The 20,523-nt window shown below is 43.3% G+C and overlaps 2 protein-coding genes across 4 annotated transcripts in view; both read right to left on the minus strand.

The window, feature by feature from the left end:
- Window positions 1-9,238, minus strand: part of zgc:92140 (uncharacterized protein LOC447854 homolog) — a 29,463-nt gene extending 20,225 nt beyond the window's left edge. The window contains exon 1 of the mRNA XM_053887677.1: window positions 9,066-9,238. The gene's annotated coding sequence lies outside the window, so the exon portion shown is untranslated. The remainder of the gene's footprint in view (window positions 1-9,065) is intronic.
- Window positions 9,239-9,880: 642 nt separating this feature from the next.
- Window positions 9,881-20,505, minus strand: edem3 (ER degradation enhancer, mannosidase alpha-like 3). 3 transcript variants are annotated; one of them, XM_053868932.1, is made up of 21 exons: window positions 19,579-20,505; window positions 19,444-19,489; window positions 19,253-19,353; window positions 18,464-18,503; window positions 18,245-18,357; window positions 18,015-18,168; window positions 17,558-17,692; window positions 17,155-17,260; window positions 16,922-17,019; window positions 16,352-16,477; window positions 16,193-16,276; window positions 16,007-16,090; window positions 15,723-15,847; window positions 15,282-15,450; window positions 15,052-15,197; window positions 14,834-14,978; window positions 14,121-14,312; window positions 13,814-13,979; window positions 12,899-13,084; window positions 12,253-12,267; window positions 9,881-11,489 (listed from the first exon to the last, which is right to left on the minus strand). In XM_053868932.1, exons 1-21 carry the CDS (start codon window positions 19,665-19,667, stop codon window positions 11,128-11,130), a joined length of 2,682 nt encoding a protein of 893 aa, XP_053724907.1. In that variant the 5' UTR covers window positions 19,668-20,505; the 3' UTR covers window positions 9,881-11,127. The 3 variants fall into 3 exon arrangements, with proteins under 3 accessions (XP_053724907.1, XP_053724897.1, XP_053724914.1); XM_053868922.1 differs by having other exon boundaries at window positions 12,220-12,267; XM_053868939.1 differs by lacking the exon at window positions 12,253-12,267 and having other exon boundaries at window positions 9,884-11,489.
- Window positions 20,506-20,523: the final 18 nt, after the last annotated feature.

The raw sequence follows: 20,523 nt of genomic DNA on the forward strand, positions 1-20,523 counted from the left end.
GTTCTCCTGGATTACATGCAGCGGTAGTCACATTACAGAGTAATGCACCTCCGTGACCAGCGGTGGAAGCACAAGGTCTTCAGTCCTTATGGTTCCTGAGACTGTAGAGGAAGGACAGGTTCCCTCTTGATGTTTTGGACAGCAAGAGTAAACTGGATCCCTGGAGCAAGTTCACAATCCTTGACATCTTTCAATGGCCCACTTCAGTCTGGCACCACTTATTATGATTCTATTAATCGTTCTATTGGTCTTATGATTCCATCGGTCACTTTCTGGATTGAATTTGACCCCTGTGTAACCAGCCATCGGGTGGCAGATGACCTTACCATTTCAAGAATGCCCCGAAATCATGCAATTCACAGAAAGGTTGGCCGAAACCCAAGTCAACAAATGGCGCACATAGCAGTGGCTCATAAAGACATGTCATAAGATGCAAGTCAGACCAATAAAAAAAACTCAAACATGGGTGTGCACAGACTGGATCTCCTAACAGGACAGGTTTCAAGCACCTAATACTTCAGAGCATCTCATCAGGACCTGACATCTACTGGATGTTTGAACAGTTTATGGATCAATAAGTGTTCATAATTTACTGGTGATGTTCAGTACATCGGTGTTGATGGATGACCAAGGTGTCAAGGTCAGAATCCTTGCTATGCTCCGTCTCAACATCTTCAACGGTTAACAGACTTTATGATTCTGATGTCAGGATCTGTGAGTATTGCACAATCTGACGGATTTGGAGCCACATTACCCATCACGGGGCGATGGGAATGACAAACCCGAGTGAAAAGCAACATTTCTGGCACTTCAGCCTCAGGCCTTGGAGGGAACAAAAGGCGCCACAAGCAGTTCCTTGTCTGAAAAAAAGTTATGATAACTGACAAGTGTGAACGAGAAAAACATGTCAGTGAATCAAAAGGTGGTGGGAATCTTTCTTATACTTCCATCTCAGGTGTGTGAGAGTAAAGCTGAGATCCTAGCTCTGACAGAACACCAGCAGAGGTCCTGAACCAGTGTGTTATAATATCTCACTCAGGCAGCCAATGCGTGCTACTAAATTTCCGACTGCATCAACATGTCAACCTTGGGGACGCAGAGTCCAGCATGTTTCTTGAAAGGTCTATTTTATTTGAGCACAAGACGTGGAAACAGAAGCTCTTTTGTTTGGTGGCAAGTATATCCTCAGCTCAGAGGTCGACAATTGGATACACATTGGACAGAGATAGAGCAAGATGATTGGCGTAACACACTGTCAAGCAGTGGCAAAGAGGAAGCTAAATAACATTCCTGAGATTTGACGGTTTCTGATTAGCAAAACAATTAACTTTGCTTGCAACAGAACACAAGTGTCCAGCCTGTAAACAACAGACTGTACAGCAACAATAAAGATACAATGATTCAGCTCTTTTCAAAATTCTTCTGATTTTAGTGGTGATATATATTTTCTTATTGCATCATATCAATTTTATGTTATCATTTTTTTTCTTTTAAAAGTAATGGAATTTTTTCCACGGTTGATAAATGAGGCCCCAGTTTCCGATGTTACTTACCAAGAGTGCAAAAAAAAAAAAGTCGAAGTTGTCATGTCAATATGTGTTTTAATTTCACTGTATAGGCTAATCCTTCAGCTAAATTAGTATCTATAGCATTCATAAGGTTGTCAGGTGGAAGTAATGACATGAAGTCATATTAGAACATTTGTTTACAGTTGTTCTGGTTGAACAAGACTTTTGTGTTGGTCTGAAACTCTTCCTACTCAATACATGACTGACGTGCCAAACAGTGGTCTGTCAGAACTGAGGAGTGTTGAAACTGCATGACTCAGTATTGAACTGAAAATATTTCTCATATGTGCAATGACCTTCCGTGGCAGCCAACGGTCATCCAAATTGTGGAATATGGCCCCCGGGGCTACGCTGAGGTCGATGCATGTCATTAGGTGTAAACAAGGCAGCCTGAGCACGGCAGCGACCGCAGATCGAGGCACAGCGAGTCAGATGGGATTATCTAATTCTATGATCAGCTTGCAGCGGTTCTATGAAAACGTAGCACAAAAATAATAATTCAAGTTTAGAATGCAGATTTTACACCCGCTTTAGCAAAAATTACCACTTATTTCTCACAATATTTTAGTCTGAAATCAAATCAGTCTTTTCCATCCATGTTATAATGTTATTTGAGCTTGCCAGCTCAAAGCCAGCTTGCTAACCATTTCTCAATAAGTCAATATTTTGTGGAAACTAAAAGTAAAAAAAAGTCAGGAAAAGTCTGATGATGTAGCAATCTCTAAATTCTTTGTTTCTTTCTGCAACAGTTGAAATCAGGGTGCTCACCTGATGAATTACCGAGGCTGGATGTAACTGGAGAGTTTTATGAACTGGGAAGCATATACTGAAAAGGGAAATTAAGCCTTGTGACTACTGATTTCCAGTGTTCCGTCATTTCAATACTCATCATTTTCAAACTCTTGACCAAGGTACAGTGATACCTCGGTTCTCGACCACAATCCGTTCCAGAAGGCCGTTCGAGAAGCGATTAGTTCGAAATCTGAATCGATTTTTCCCATTACAATGAATGGAAAAAGAAATAATGCGTTCCGAGCCTCAAAATAGTCTTTTGTAGGAGTGAATGTAGAGTGTCTGCTGCAGGTGCGCTGTTCCTCTATGTGTGTGGCCGCTGCATGTGGGAGGGGTTGCCGAGTGAGTGACGTCTCTCCAGAAGTGAAGAGGTGCCCGGTGCGTGTCCAGCTCTGAATGTGCGCTTCTGTGCAGTTGGGCTGTGACAAAGTCATAAACCAAGTAACGCTCTGTCCCAGACTCGCCTCATCCCTGTCCCAGCTCCAGCCCACAACAGGACATCAAACCCTGGAGTGCAACCTCAAAATTTTTGTTCAAACTCCGATTTGTTCGAAGTCCGGGATGTTCGAAAACCGAGGTACCACTGTATATCAATCAGGATGAATGCCACACACAAAGCCATTATGCTTTAATGCAATCCTATAGGGGATCTTTAGTGGGCGACCTTAAAAGGCGGACTCTTCATCGACTGACAGGTGAGGGAGTGCCGACATTGCACTTCACTACACGTTAACAAAAATGGGCAAAATTTCAGCGTAGGTGGTCAAAATCACGCAGATAAAGGGCAGGAGTGAACCCAGCATATAATTGATTATTGTCATTTTAATTTCCTTATTTTCCTAAGCTACACTTTTAGAAATACTTAAATTGTAACAGACCAAAAAAATGCACATCATGGTGTCGCCCTGAAAACTGGTAAGTCACTTCTATTAACTCTATAAATTCACACTGCAACTTATGTGAATAACATGCAAGTACACCTTCCATCAGAAAAGACTGTTACAGTGATTGAGAGCCTCCGTCATTAGAGACCGCTGCTCACAGGCAACAGAAGAAAACGCAGCTGGAGAGCTGGAGCTAAATGGCCAACATCCAGTTAATTTCCCCACAGTTCTTCATCCCAGTTCCACCCTCATGCTGTCGTGCTAGAATTTATGTTGATCCAGAAACCGGAAACCGTCAGAGGTCAGTTGAACTACCGATTTCGATCACATGAAAGATAAATTAATTATACTCTTCCTGGAGGAAATGTCAGTATTCGATATTAACACAAAAAAACAAAATAATAATAATAAATATATATCTACACTACTACTTGAAAAGGAGGTGATCAGATCATCACTCTATGGACACTGATAAAGATGTTACTGTTCTGTGATAGGCTGTGTTTTCAGAAATCCGTTTTCATTTCATATTTCACATTCTTGGTGAGGCCCACAAAATAACAACCCAAACACCAGAACAAATACTAAAAGTGTGTTTGGGCCAATATTGGACCTATAAAGTGCCTGAGGAAGCCAGAACCATCACAGCCGGCTGCTCCATGTCCACGTGGCGGACAGACTGAAACAGACTTCACAGCAGCAACGTTAGGTCAAGCATGTTTACGTTTTCTCCTGCAGATCCACTTGAATTGCTAACAAGCCAGCACAAAGCCAGCAAGAGGAAATAAGAAGACATTAATATTCATTAACTACGATTGAGTTCCAGCCTAGGTGTTATTGGCAACCGAGCTTCAGGATAATTGATGGAGACGTTTTGTGAAAACACACTGAAATGTCTGCATGACCCAGACCTTCAACAATGAGCAGCAAATGAGGCTGTTTTCATGTCTCAACCTGGCTGACGTGATGCACGCAACGTCAGTCTTTTAGATGCAAACCAGAGTTGTTCCACTTTCAGCAAAGCCTTTCATCTCACCGACTCTCAGAGCCATTTTAATTTAGTTGTTTGAAAGACTATGGCTGCCACTGTGCATGTGTGGGATTCAGTGTAACATCTATAGATGAGGACAAAACACGACTCAAACATGCTTTTAAATAGGGCTGCACCAATAGCTCAGGCAGATGGGCATTTATGACGTGATCGGCCGTAATGACAAATATAAATATTAAATAAAATGCTACTTATATTCATAGATGATGAGCTATGTTATTACTCTCCTGAATTTAACAATGCAATGCAGAAATGGCAAAATAAAATAGTTAAAGGCATTTCTCCAGAAAATGAGACAACTTGTTGTGATGCTGCAGAGACACCTACCTGCCACGACGGCATCATTTGGCAAAACTTCTCCGTCACGGAAAATGACAACCGAACTGCAATTTGCAACATGTGTTTAAACAGACTCAACCAAAAACCTTCAACGCCACAAATTTGAGGAGACATTTGGCTTCAAATCGCTGCGTTGAACTCAAGCACGACAAAGTAGCGAACGCTAACTGCAGGCCAAACCAATGCTAATTGAGTTTATCGTTTTTGGCCAAGCAGTCGCCGTCGTTTGTCAAAGTCGGAGCTTTCAGCAGCCAATAACGCACCTGGACCTACTCATTTCCTGGACATGTAGTCGATGAACAGAGGAGAAGGTCTGTCAGGCTATAAGACCACATCCGGGTATTTTACAAATGACGAGTGACGTTTACATTGTAGGTTTGTTCTGTTCATTGATCATTGACAATGGAGTAAATGCTATTTTTTTATGAAGCACTTTGCGTTTTGTAAACCTTGTTGATACTCCTCTGGGTGGTGCAAGCGAGCTCACACACACTGGCAGCAAAGCAAACATAAATTAATGATAAAATGATCCAGTTTATTTTTGTTAACCCTCGAGGAACTGACTTATAATCAAGGCAGGCCAATATGTGCATCACTTGTTTTGAGTTCAAACAAACACATCAAACACCTGTTCATGTGTTGATTCATGAGTCAGTTTGTAAAGACGACACCAGACTGTGACGACAGGGTGGTGTGAGTCGCTTCATAACTTTTGACGAACCGCACGTGAACATAGTCGAAATTGAATCTCGAATTGCTGTAACTGCTCCACTGCTCAGAGTGAGTGCAGTTGGAACACGTTTTCAAGTGCAACTCCGAGGGTCCTGCCCCTGATGCAGAGAATGACTGAGGAGTCCTGATTAAAACATCATTTAGAGGAGCGTTCGATATTTGTTGCTGAAGCTTGGGTCGTTCTCCCCGGTGATCTGCCAGCCGGGCCATCAATCACACTCTCTGACACCCCCTACCCTCCGGAACCCACTTGTGCTGACCCATCACTTTCTGCTCTGCAACCCAGAGCACCTCATCACACCTGACAGCAGCGAGCCACACGCTCGCTGGAAGAAAGAGACGTGGAAATGCCCCCCGAAGCCCACGCCGTGACACACGACATCCCCGTCACCATGGAAACCCCCCTCCTCCTCCTCCACCGTCACATCCTGACCCTGGCAATCAGCCATGCAGCTGCGCTGATTAGCTTTAAGGTGAGGAGGCCACAGGTGGACAGGCGGCGAGAGTGACCATGACTGATGAGAGCAAGAATAGATCACTCTGGAGGAGTGAGACCGGGCAGTCTGTCATGCTAGCAGCCCGGAACACACAGCCATATGCGTCTGAGGACCCATCATGGGCGATGGGCTGCTGAGGAAGAGCCAGCCAGATGGAGACAGATGGGAGAAGACAGACAGATAAATCAGGAGTAAAGTGAGGAGGAGGCGGCCTTACAACAACCACTCGCTCAAGTGTTTCGTTTGGACCAGTTACACACCACTGGTGTGTCACACCACAAAGCTTCAAATGAGAGAGGAACAATGAACGTACACCAAGCAGCTGGGGGAAAGTTTGTTTCAACACGATCCGTTTCCTCACTACAGTCAACTCCTCGATATATAAATACAGCGATGTGGGCACCAGCGTCAAACATTGGTACATACTGTTGTGAGAGTTTCTAAATGCGTCCGGAGACAATCCGATCAGAAATGAGTAAATCAGGGGGACAAAGTTAGGGAGGCCTGACTCGTGGAGAGCATGAACAGCAGCCATGTCAGACGAAGAATGTTGAAGATGAGGAGGACAACCAGATGTGGTTGATGGCTGTACTAAAGCAGGACAAGGAGAGGATCACTGTGACCTGAGAGGAGAATCCAGACAGGTTAAAGTGGAGGCGGAGGGTGACTTCCACTGGCGCCAGCAATGGTGAAGCTGATAAAGAAGTTCTTTATGATGCGTAAATGACTGTCGGGCCCAAATACTTTGCAAGTCCTCGATGCCACTTCACACCCGCTGATACATTTCTACAGTACTCACACTGGCCAGCTGGGGGCGGTATCCAAAAAACTTGTTTGAAAGCAACCAGTTCTAAAACAAAGAAGCAGGTGTCTGTCTCAGCAGGTAGCGGTGTAGGTACTAGATATCTGTATGCATCTGTGGTTCTTTTTCAGCTCAAACATGTACATATACTATGATACAGCCTTTAATGTCCTACATATAACAAGGCACACATATTAATAACAATGTTGAGTACGATATTAATGGCGTTTTACTTGTGATCACCAGCCTCTGCGACACATTCGGCTCCAGTCCTGCAAAACTGCAATGGCAAATCATCCTAAAATCTGAAGTTGTCTTGTTTGTCTTAAAAGATGTTGACATCTCTGTATGCATGACTGATGTCACTGACCGGCCGAATGTCGTCACTATTGAGTGTTTGTTTTGTGTTTTTCAAGCATGTGCAGTGTAGCACAAACACTACTGTTCAGACACAGTTTTCTGCTATATTTTGGGTCTAAATGAAAATTTATATGTATTGATATATCATCGCTGGCTACCCTTAAGTCGATTTGATGTGCGGAGTCCGATCCATTAGCAACATTGGTGACAACTACAGCCATGGTTTGAGGAAAACCATTCTCCATCTAAATTCTGTTGATGCATTGGAAACCTGAGTGTCTTTGGTAGAGTTGTTTTCTGCACCACGGACTGTTTCCACTGATCATGTCATTTCTTGTATCTTCAGCCGAACAGCTTATAATGGATGTCACCCCCACCCGTTGAGTGCTTGCTGGAGAGGTCCAGGACAAAGTCCCTTCTCACCGGACACCAGACACCCCCCCCCCCCAAAAAAAAGGAAGGAAAACAAGAGCTCAGACTCACTGATCAGCAACTGCTATTGTTGATGTCATCAAGATAAGCAGTAGATACACTCCAAGTCACTGTCAGATGACGAAGCTCAAGTGTGTAAATAACTTGTGACTCAAAAATGAGACGCATGAGCATTTTACTCAAGCATCCAATTTTCAACTGGGGGTTTGTGTCCTCACTTAAGTGGCTACAATCAGATTATAATTTCACAAACAGTCACACACAAACATCTTCAATTACTAGTGATCAGTAGGAGACTGGATTTGAACCCAGTTGACCCCGACAGCCAGGCATGAGGACAGACAGGTCGACTGCCGTCGCAAATTACATTTAAACAGAGAGCCTTTTATTTCAGCTCCCATTTCCACAACTCGAGCAACGTCTGAGTGGGTCTCATGGTAGACCATATGGACGGAGTAGAAGCTCACATGCAACTACAAACATGCGTGTGTTTCACGCACCAATAGCCACAAGAAGGTGACATGTTAGTTATACGCAGCTCTGTGACACTTGCTGCACAAAATGGTGCAGAATTGGGACAAACCACCTATGTTCCACTCGTGCGTGACCCAAAGCTGCCACTGAATCTCAGTGCAGAGAGGAAACAAGTGTGACAAGTCATATCAAGTCACCAGCCCTTCCAGTCATGTGCAGGCGCTGAGGTTAGGATTCAATCTCCACTATACTCAGTGGTAAAAGTAGATTTTTGAAGTACGCAGAGTCGGACTGAAACTCGGGTTGCCACATCATGAACTGTGACATAAGGCTGGATTACATAAAATCCACAAATTGACACCAAGATCAATGAGGTGAGGCTGTTGGCAACGCTATCACACGCACGCCACCCTGGAGTTCCGCCCACAGCTGGTCGCTCACAGTGCAGCTGGTGCACTGGATAAACCAAAAAGTTTCACGTGACCTCGGCACGAACTTGAAAACACAAACCAACACTTCACAGTAGCAAGCAGGTCCAACTTGGATGAAAGAAATCCGACATGTAACTTCAAAAACAGCCCAAAAGTGACTCTGTTTGGAGCATATCAAGTGATCCTCTCCGAGGAGCAACCGCGGTGGTGTCAACTTTGACTGGACAGAAGCTGGTCCAGCTCCAGGAGCTGCTTCAGGAGCAGCAGAAGCTCCTGGCTCGGTTCTGACCCGCGTCCAGCTGTGTCCAGCTGCGCCACGGAGGAGACACTAGCAGCTTTGTTCCCCGCGGGAGACGGAGAACACGGTCCGGTCCTTCAGTGTTTTCACTTCCACATTTGTGACGAGCAAAGGCGAAGAGTGACTGCCCGCTGCCGAGTGCTCTCTCGCGGCCTCTCAAGCGGGAGACAGGCGGGGAGAACCAGGGCAGGGGAAACATTAGAACTGGCCCCGGCGTCATGAGTTCAGGCTGAGAAGCGACACACGAGAACACGCCGCTCACCACGAACACACCTTTAGCATTTCAATCGCTGGCCCCAGCACGAACACACCAATCCCCGTGTCGCGGACTCTCGGTGACCACGGTGCATTTACGGAACAATAACAAAGGAGCCAACGGAGGAGGACATGAGAGTAGCTACTTACTCAGATGAACCGGTTCGACTCGGTCCACTGGCGGTCGGTCAGCCGGACTGTCTTCCGGCAGCGTCGGGCGGGATCTGCGCTACTGAGAGTGGGGAGCCGGAGAGGCGCGAGCGTGGAGTGAGCGTGGAGTGTGCGTCAGCTCAGCAGGATGGAACACCAGCGTGCAGCAATGCAGCCATCTTGCTGAGGAGCCAGTGGCCAATCGCTAGCCGCTACTGCGCTGTCTGGACCCGAATTTCATACACCGAAACACGGGGCTTCATGAGACCGGCCTCGTCTTCATTTTACATTTGATCTGATCTGTCTTATTGCACTGCATTTATAGTTTATCCGCCACTTTTTTTTTTTTTTACTGATTAATACCTTATAACTTATTCAAGAGAAATTAAAAGTTTGTTTCGATTAACGATGTTGACGATGGCTAGATGTTTTACAATGAAAAACGCATTTAATATCTTTAATATCACTCCCGAGCTTGTACCGCCAATAGCACTGGCCACAATTGGTTGACCACTGTTTCATGATATTCCTTTCTTTAACTATATTCTCTAACTCTCCTCAGTGTAAAGTTGAACAATAGAGTAGAATTTGTGAATTGATCGTCATGTGATCAACTATTAAAATTACAATCAAAATGACAATTGGCCAACAGGTTCACCATCGAGAATTTAAATACAGTTTTAAATGCTTAACATTAGATTTTAATCTAAAGTACACCACATTTGTCACAGTGATCCAGATGGTGCTGCTGTTTATAACACATTTAACGAATAAAATGAAATCTAGTGGCAAGGACAGAAAAATGCTCAATTTAATTCAACAAATTTCAATCAATGAAATCCGATTTGAGGGATCGAACACAGGGCTCCTCCTTTTCATACTGTATCCAGTTAATTACACAGTTTATTAAAATATGAAAATGTATTTTAGAGTGTGGCTGCGCAGTATTAACGAGGCATCATTCAACAATGACGTCAGTCGTGATATAAATGTAAATGCGGGCGTTCTATTTTAATTTAATCTGGTTCCGTCAAAAAACCAGAACACAACGGAATCATTTAGACAACTGCTGGGTACAGTGTGGTGCTGCAGACCGTTAACCTCTGGCCCCCGCCAGTGTGACCCTGATCGGGATAAGCTGAGGGAGGACGCATGACAGATGGATGGCCTGACTCGATCGGGTGCTAAATGAAAATTAAGGATTTTCTATTACACTGCACATTCTGCCGCTCTTCGTATAACTCCACGTCAATACACAGCCGCATTCATGAAACAGCGGCTGGACACGACACATACAAAGTCTCAATGACCGACACAAGCCCACATCATTTTATTAATCTTCCACCATGTTAATTTATTGGCTTATTTGTGCCAGTTCATCAAGTCATGTCAAGTAGCGCCCTCCTGTGGCAAACATCAAAAGTCAAATCGCCACAGACGAGGAGCTCGGGTGACTCTGCCCCGCCCACTCTGCTCCAGAGGTGATTTTCGGTTTTTGGGAGGAACCAGCACCTGAGTAAACAGTGCAGCATTTTGGTTCAGTCCATATAGATGAACAATTACATATATATATACACAGCGCGTGGTGAGCGGGCGTGTCCCCCAAATTGGTAAACATGATGACCATTCTGCAACAAACCCAAGAAGCAAGCCCTTTAATCACTCTTAGTTAGAAATCATTCAACCCATCCCCTCCCCCCCAAAACACTTCTATCACATGGTTCTCTTTAAAATCGACCGATTAAACAGTTTGTTGGAACGTTTTGATTCAGAGGAGCCAGAATGCATAGACAAACGGGTATGTTAAAAGAGCAGAAGCAGCCTGGTCCTTCATTCTCAGTTCAGACAGTGGGTTCAGTGAGGTAAAAGCCTGGGCTTTTGTTCATCTTTCCCGGACATGGACACGATAAGGTCCAGACATACAGTAGGGTTAACTGCTTTGGCACTTCATGTCATTCACAGATGGCAGGAAAGGAAGTGGAAGGTTTTTTTTGACAGGGAAATATTAAACAGTGTTTGATAGTGTCACTGAAGTCACAGACCCTGAAGTGTCCCGCTAGTGTCAGAGTTCGTCTTTCTCCATCTGCTGAAACGCTTCCAAGTCGTCTTGCCAATCTGCAAGCATTTGATCCACTGACTGACTGCCAGAGTCTGAATCTCCTTTTGCTTCCTCCGGCTTCTCAGAGTCCTGCTCCCCTGGCAACTGTTTTGAATCCACATCAGGCTCTATGGGACTGTCAACCTCTTGAGGAGGAGGAGGGGGCTCCTCTACTGGACTGGTGTCCTCCTCCACTGGACTAACCTCCTCATCCACAGATTTCTCTGGATCACCTGTAACTATTTTGGTTTGGATGACAGGTTCAAAAGAGTTGCTAGTTGTTGCTTCAGTGCTGCAGCTCTCTGTTTCTGCTTGGACTTCAACACCTGAAGAAGGGGGAAAAAAGAACGGACAGGTCATGTGACTTTTACTGCTGTCCAGTTAGTTAGCAAAGCACCAAGCTAAGTCAGGAATAGACAAGTTTATCTCAAGAAGTAGTTAACTAGAACAGCATGACACAGATGGTGAGTCATCTTTCCTGGAGGATACACACTCACACAGTTGCACAACCAAACTGGAGGAAAATAGACATGGTTAAAAAAAAAGTTGTGAAGAACATTTTACAGCTGAGAGTAAAACAATCGATTTAGAACTAAGGTTTTATTTATTTACGTTCCGCTGCATTTTTTTATTAACTCACCCTAATGCAGATATGTGTCATCAATTTCCTAGACCATTTTGCAAAGATGATTTTCCAAGAAGATAAATGGTTTCAAATTCCATAAATTATGACAACATATAACTTGTTTTAATTGGTAGAAAAAGACGACTCTCCTAAATGCTGCTTCACATGCAATCATCAATCTGACTACTTAATATCAGCGTCCAAAAACAAAAAAAACGACTTTCACATTTCCATGAGGAGTCTATCTCCCCTTAAGCAAGGTAGAAACAAAAGAGCCTCAAGAGGGAATTGCACCTGGAGGCAACAGTACTCTCACAGTGTAACACAAAAGTAAACCTGTGGGTGTTGAAGACAGAACCACTGCTTGAGGGATGACAAACTGATAAAGGAGGGGATGAGGAGAGTGGGTAGAAGTTACAGAAGATACTTACTGCCTTCTATCAGGCTGCCAGGAAGATGTTTACCTTTGAATATGGTGGCTGCTCATCCAAGAGGGAGATTAAAAAGGAGAATAAAACAAGAAAGAGTGCAGAAAAGCTTCTGTTATAAGTCTGCCAAGAGGGATAAATGGGGGAAAGAGGGTGTAATATTGATGAAAGCATAAAACCATGGCCATTAAGCACAGCTGGTGGGTGGTTTCACAATGAGTCACCATAATGAAGACTTCAAATCATCCCAGATTCCCTACAGTGCACCTCAACCTGTGCCAACCAAGCGAGTGAAGTTGCTCCGTAAGATGGGAGATGTAAATGCAAATGAGCGTTCTGGTTAGTAGCTGCAGTGCAATGTGTATTAAGGACTATATAAAAGGAAAAATGAGAACTGACAGTCTTGAAACACAAATCTGAGTCACAGTCACAAGTGATACAGAATCATATAAGCTGTATGTTATTGTATGATGATCATCTGTGAGTGGCTGTTCATCGAAGTATAACAAGTAAAAAGGACAATTTGGCAACATTATGTTGAAAACAAAACATATTTTGTTTATTTGAATTATTTTGTCATTTTAAATATATTTTTTGTGCGTTTTAAAAATGTATTCTTCACAGCTCGGTGTCAGGCAAAAAGAGAAGCAAACAATAATATTATTAAAGAGAGAAGCCACACCTCGATCTCGTGCCTTGTCACTCAGCAGAACCTCCACCTCCCTGTACTCCTTCAGCGCCTCCAGCAGGATGTTGCCCTCCTTGTGAAAGAGGAAGAGGAGGGGTATGGTGACATCACCGGTGCTGCGGCCGTCCCCCGCCATCTGAAACAGAGGGGCCGTGTCGCTGCTGCTGCCTTCGTTGTCATCTGAAAGGATGAGGAAGGAAAGAAAACACTGACTCATCTCTGAAGCGTCAACTTAAGGACATGAAACACAAATGATTGTAGTATTTGCAAACAATTACTGATTATATTTGTCATTTAATGCATAATTTCAATTTAATTCCCACTGCAGTCAGTGATTTTCTTTATCACTGTTTGGCAAAAACAATATTTACTACTACTACTAAATTCTGAAACGGATCATAAACTTTAAAATTCCCTAATATTTGCACCACAAAATTGCTCAGCAAATATGGCTCAATAAATCAAGCAAAATAACTGAAGTAGAATTAACATCAATAAACTTCTACAGTGTTGCTAAACGTGAACTTTTACCAGAGTAATTTCATAAAAAGCAATAGGAAAATGGATGCAATATAATGCCAAAAGAGACTTGTGTTACTAACTGACCATTAAGTCAGTTTGGTCAAGTTTGTGGACCATTGAAAGTAGAACCAGTTGCTCCAATTATTGATGACCAAAGTAGACAATCATTTACTCCATCAGACGTACAAATGCTCATTCTTTCTTGAGTAGATTTTTAAAATAGCTAGATTTCACAGCATACTAATGTTCATTCTAAAAATGATGGCAGAGAAGGGAAGCAGAAACAAGAGAGATTGCCCATGCCATCAGAATGAATCGTTTATCAGGCGCAGACTGCATGATTGGGTCGGTTTTTGTGTATTATGCTGAGAGACGGTTTCCACTAACCGATCACGATCCCCCCGATGGCGCCCGCCTTCTGGATTTGACGAGCTTTCTCCGCAAACATACACTGCCCCCTCTGGAGAAGGGCAATGGTGCCCTGGACATATTCAGCGTTGGTGATCTCGCTGCAGCCGGAGTACGGCTCAGCTATCGTCACAAAGCCTCGTACCTAGACAAGAACACAATAAACAGACTTGTTCCCGAGTAGAAACTGAAAATATCAGTATAGCATAGCTTATTATAACATTGGATGTTCATCTCCATCCACAGTTGAAATCAAGTGTGTATGCTGCCTGACAGTTCTGCTCACCCCTGTTGAACTTTTTGACAAGTCAGTGCCAAACTGAGCCGGGCCTGCTGTCAGAACTACCCTGCCAAAGAACGGATGTGAGACGATCTGGATGGCTCTGGGAGGCAGCTGCTCTTTCTGCTGCTGGCTGGAGAGCTCCATCATCTCCTGCATGAAACGAACGCCATCTTCGGCCGCTACAGCGCTCACTGCCTGGGTGTGGGAGAAGAGAAAGAGAAGAAAGAAAAAAAGAATTTGATTTAATACACACTCATCTGTATATTGAGCCATGTCACTCAGCCTCATCAGTGTGTTTAAATTTTAAAAAGTGCTCGTAGGAAACCCAGAGAGAAGAATCCAGTGATTACATTTTCAAGAATCAATGAGGGAAGACAAGGTCAGCAAATCTAACACTGCTGACATCAGAGTGATTCAATAGCTGTGCTGAAATCTAACACTGGGTCTCTGACTTGCCAGAAAGCAATGACCTAGTGGATATTGATTGCAACTTGGGACCTCTTAAGATGACCTCCTCAGCTGTGTGGAAACTGTTTATAGAGAATCTTATGATGGCAACAATGCATCCAGCAATGATGTGTCACAGCTGTGTGTAATATATGGAATAAGGAAGAATGTTTGAAGGCACAGTTAAACCGGTGCGCACAAAACAATGTTAATCTGCTTCCATTCAAACCCCCCCCCCCTTTTGAGAAGCATCCAACCTCCTCATTTACCTGTGTGGCATGCTGCACCAGCTGAACCCTGCCATCTTTGAGGTGGATCAAACTGACACCCATCCTCCTCAGCAGCTCGAGGTGTTCAGGGTTGTTAGCCATGAAGTCCTGAGCCCTCAGCGGGGGAGCACCCATACCAGGCTCTCTGGGATAGGTTAAGACAGAAAGCTGAAGAATTCAACTCAAAATGTATTAAGTTTTACTTGTCGTGCGATTACCTGTAGGGCGCGAGACGAGGGCAGCTCTTATCCACTGCACTACGAATTGGTTCCCTTAAATTACGTGGGAAAGCTGGATCAGGGAACAGCAGGCGTGTATTGGGACAGGTCCAGTCGAAGTTTGAGTCATCCAGCTCTTCCTTGGTCTGTATATATCATATTATAAATGGATTCCTTACAGACATGTTAGGAGATACACACGCGCCAGGAATAACGACTATTACTATTACCGTCATGTTCGAGGGTACAGAGGCGTGTGGAGCCGTGGAGAGGGAAAGAGGCAGAAGGTGCGCCTCGGTTGTAAAGATGTAGTCCTCCACATCGAAGGGCAGATCCTCCACATCAGCAAACAGCAGAAAAAGGTATTTAAACATCTCAGCGAGGAAGAAGGAGTCCATCCTGAGGAAAGAGAAGGGTTCAAACTGAGAAAAAAGTACTACTACTACTACTTTACTACTTTAGACTGAGAGCACAAACTGAACAGAACAGACAAGAATAGACACTTTTCATCAACAAAAATGATTTTCACCAGACATAGATCGACTGATCTGTTTTACTGCTTTTTCTAACTAAAAATAATAATACGCTTATTTCAGGTGTCTACCATTGTGTATTTCATTCCTAAGATGGTTACAAAAATCTTTAGATTGCATCACAATCAAATGTCTTACCGGTCCTCGTGACTTCCAGTGCGTACGTCCTTCATCGCAGCAAAGCCACAGGGAACCCTAGCAAAGCGATTGAGGTTGTCCAAGATAGTGCGGCCGGCCTCCAGGTAGTACGGGTCTCCAGTGGCCTGAAAAATCAAGATTATAGTAAAAAGCATTATAGCAAAAACCTAGCTACAGTGAAGATGGAGTTTAGCGTGAGCAATTTAACTTTCGCTTCTATACAATATGACACCAACCGCTGGAGTGTGGCATATAATTAAACCGCCAGCTTCCTGATAAATTACCTTATAGAGGAAATAGGTGCTCTCTGCAAACTCTGGTCTGAGGGGATGCTGAGCCCAGTGTACCCTGAAATCAGTGGTAAAGGCCTGAGGGCAAATGTTGAAGACAAAAAAGGTCAGCGAGTCGATCCAGCCATGTAATTAACAGAAATGAATGAAGCTAAAATTCAACAAAAAATCACTCCATACCTCTGGAAGGAAGTTATGCTTCTTGGTGACTTGGTACAGCATTTCATGAGTCTCAATGGCTGGGCGGATATCACCCTTTAACACCTGCAATGTGTTTTCACATGCCAGTACAGTGGTAAGTGAAAACCATTCTTTGCTTGTGTATAAGGTCAATCAAACCTGTAATCCTGGAAAGAAGGCAAGGAGAGAGTCCATCCAGGTCCGTGCCGGAAGCAAAGGCTTGTGAATGTGGACATCCAACAGAAGAGGCGGTTGACTGATGTACTTCATGATGGATGCGTAGTGCTGAATTATAGAAATTTTAAAAGTCAAGGTTTTTATGTTGAGACATGGAGAGTATTTTCTTCCCTGAATGTTTCTTCGCTCCTCAATGTTCCTCACTTTAACACAATAAACCAGTGTTGACGCTTCTGTTCCTAACAACACTTAACACTAGAAATGTTTTCACTAGGAAAGCAAGGACATCATATCAACAGCTCTGTCAATACTCAAAAAGAATCGGTAGATTGAAAGTTGTTTGTCAAACTCAAATAAAGTATAGATGTTAAGACATTCTTTTCAGACAACTTGCTTTATCATCTGTCAAAATGGTTTTCCCTAATTAAGTCATCTGCTATGGCAACAAAAGATTTAAGATTTCAAAATAGTATATGAGTAATATTGTAAAAAATACCAAAAGCAATTTGTTCATAAGTCTGTGTATGTGTGTCAAGACGTGCATATGCTCACAATGTTGAACCGCTGCAGAAACTGGTCATCCCCCAAGAGGACATAGGCCTTCAGCAGGTATTCATAATATGAGTCAATGCCTGCACCAACACCACTATCTGCAGAAACAAAGTTGACATTTCATTTTGAAGTTGAAAAACTCCAACAAATGCTGAGTAACTATACTCCCACATTGTGGCACCACGCCTCCATCTTCTACTTATACTATAGTGTGTCTCATAAACACTTCTCACCCCTGCGCACCCATTCCCCAGAATGGATGTTGATGGTTGTTCCCACCAGGTTGCTGTTCCTCTGTCTCTTCTCCCATAAGAAGTCTAGCGCTCTTCTGGCATGAGCCTGTGGATGAAGAATGTGTTTTTCATCAGTTAGTTTTACTGACTGCCTGCACAAGCAGAAATAGCTTAACACTTTTGCAGATTTATGTAGCAACTTTTGCTGTTCAATATGAACACAACTTCCCAGACCAGCGGTCTGTACTCCAACACTGAAAACAACAAAGTAGAAAACTTCATCACAGCTACAGTCTCCAGGCTTATTAACATGGGACTGGAAAGTATAGTCTTGAGGCTCTAAGCGACAACATATTTTTAGTGTGTGACCTAGTACATGTAGGAAAGGTTGAGTTGATGTCACCTCAAACACAGGGTCACCAGTAAAGCGACTTAAGGCAGCAAACTCCAGGATGATAGTTCCGGCACAAGCTGTACAAGTATCCGTCTCGGTTCCAGTTCTGGTCTCCGGACCTCTGACACCATACTTGAGATTCACCTGTTGAAGACCAGACGAAAACATTTTGAACACAAGGGTGCGATCATGTTTGTATAGGAGTTGGTTGCCATACAACAAACACGTTTTGTTTAATCAGTGGATGTTTTCGTGTCTTCATTCTGTTCCTTACACGGCTAGTTCAACAACCTAAAATATGAGCTGAGGCACTTGGGTCGATAACAACAACGAGATGCTATAACACAAGACTCAATTTAGATTTCAAGAAAATATCACATAAGCAACTACAACGAGTGTCAAAGTAAATGGCTCTCATCCAGTCAAACTGGCTGGAGAAATTTTCCATGCACTGAGCAATACCTACCCTGGGGTAAGGAAGGCCACTGCTGGTGTTAAAAGCAGGCAGAAGACGAAGTCCAAGATCCTTAGCCATGTGAAGAAGTTCATCCTGGTACCACTGCATGTGTTGACCACCCTCCTTTAACATCAAAGCCATAGAGTGTCCTCCTAACAGACCTCTAAATTCATGCAAAGGCAAAAGATGTTCAATATTTACACAAAATTAAAATCAGTTCAACAGCCATCCATCCTCACCCAAGGACCCGGATGTTGGTTTCAAAGACTGACACAACAATGTCATTGTCCAACCTGACATCTGAGAGGACTCGTCGCACTGCAGCTTCAAACTCTGTTGTCTTGTTCAAAAGCTGTATAAAATTTAAAAAAAATAAAAAAAATCACACTCAATCTCTTAAAATACACCAACAGTGGCACCTTTTTTTGATTTACAAAATGTACAAGAACATTTCTCACCGCCAAAGTATCCAGGGTGTCAATTAAAGTCAGTGAAAACCTAAAAGAGAAAAATCAATTGTAAACCAAAGGTGTTGGCTTATGCTGGATGAGTAAATATTTATTGTACACGGAAGGGTTCTTCTTTCCACATTGAACTAAAAGAACCTGCATTTTAAAACTACAACTGTCACTAAATTACTGACCCCTAACTCAAAACTGTCAGGCATTTACACAAAACATATGCATTCACACTATGTTGTTCCTAAAAAATTTGCTTTGGTTTGGTTTGGTCAAAGATAAATATCCAAGAATTGTGTTCTACAATGGGCATGGAGTACGAGCTAATCGAGTGAAGGTTATATGCAGTTGTTCTGTTCAAAATTGTTAAAGATACAGAGGCCAGACTCTGATGGCTTGGACACATTGAGAGGAGAGACTGGGGCACATGTAATAAAGCAGTATGTGAAGAGGATAGTTGTGAGCAGGGTGAATGTACTAACTATGTTAACTTGGAGGAGACCGTTTTGCTGTGGAAACTCCTGATGGGAAAGACAAAGACGGTTGTTGATTATGACCAGATTAAAGATCAGTAGCAATATGCGTTTGCCTTAATGAATTTTTGCCAGCCATGAGATGAGATGAGATGAGATAAGATAAGATAAGACTGCCTTTATTTTTCCCCACAATTGGGACATTATAATAAACATATTGAGGGTAAAACTTAAGGCTCAGTTTCCTCACTTGAAATACACAGTAACTGACAAGCGATACTTTCACATAATTGCAGAAAACGCATTTTATACTCACTTTCCCAAAGCATCATCCACATCCCCTCGGCTCGGTTCCAAACCTCGTACTCTTCCTCTACAGGTTAGAGGCATCAGCTCATCTGCTGGGTATGCATGGTCCTGCATGATACACCAAACAGAAATGAAACACAGCTCTCACCTCACATTTGATGTAACTGATAGCGAAGTATCACATGTTGAATAACTTACCATGTAATTCTGATATGCATGGTCAAACATCTCAACTACTTGGTTCCTAGAGACAGACGCGGACCATTATAAAAGACATCCACAGACAGCTCAATCACATATGAAAACATTTATTTAACATTTATCTCAACTCACCTCAACTTCAGCTTTTCATCCTGAGACATCGCTTGCCCGAGGCTATAGAATCCTCCAAGCAGAATCAGGGTGAACAGTACAGGCGACATGGTGGTCGACAGGCAAAATTGTCGCAACACACAACACTCGTGTCTCAATGTGAAGGGGTCGCGGTCACATAACCGGGTACCTGAAGTGACTAATTCATAAAACTACGAGCTTAATGACATGGGGATCCCAAAACCAAACCAGCTGTCCGAGGAAGCATCAGTAGAAGGGGTTTAGTCGATACGAGCTCCATCTACATCTTCGAGCGAAACTTCAAACAAACAAAATGGAATGTTTTTGTTCCGTCAGATTTCAGTAAACGCTTCATGCGACGAAACCATCTCAGGTTACTGCAGGTTTTGACAATGCACACCTCTTATGTGACACGTTGACAAGCACAGGGCTGACATTACGGCCACAGTGGATTCAATGACATCCGGTATCATTATCTCATATTCTCCTTATCTTCCAACTGCTAATCCAGAACTAAACAGGCTTTTATATGTCTACAATGATATAACTCCGACTTTATCTACAAGCAACCTACTAATTTAACTGGCGTAACGTTGGTGACTAGCATCGCGCGCGTTTCTAAATGATCAAGTTTGGAGGCAAGTTAATAATTTCCATCCTGTCAGTCCCGAGCCAAGTCAACGTTAACAAACCACCAGTGGTTTTAAATAGCCCATTAGCAGAAATGCTAACTCACCGAGACTCTGGAAGTAACAACGTCAACAACACAAGCAGAGACACTAAAAATACTGTCCATCGTTAAACGATGACAGTGGACGGATGGTACACTTCACCAATATGTTAATTAAGAAAAAGAAATAGCAAAATAAGCTTCGCTGCCGCACCGCCGTTACAGCCAGAATCAAAACCGGATACGCTTGGGCGAGACGTCAACACATCCGCTTT

The sequence above is a fragment of the Synchiropus splendidus genome, chromosome 1 (assembly GCF_027744825.2).
Source record: "Synchiropus splendidus isolate RoL2022-P1 chromosome 1, RoL_Sspl_1.0, whole genome shotgun sequence".
Classification (NCBI taxonomy): Eukaryota; Metazoa; Chordata; class Actinopteri; order Syngnathiformes; family Callionymidae; genus Synchiropus; species Synchiropus splendidus.

Bases quoted from the DNA above. Each gene is read 5' to 3' on its own strand.
- edem3 (XM_053868922.1), bottom strand. From the start codon at position 19,667: ATGTCGCCTGTACTGTTCACCCTGATTCTGCTTGGAGGATTCTATAGC. The intron at 18,358-18,463 runs GTGAGAAATGTT...AATTTTATACAG, and splicing joins ACACCCTGGATACTTTGGCG to CTTTTGAACAAGACAACAGA. The intron at 11,490-12,219 runs GTAAGTATCTTC...CCCCTTCTTCAG, and splicing joins TGGCAGCCTGATAGAAGGCA to GTGTTGAAGTCCAAGCAGAA.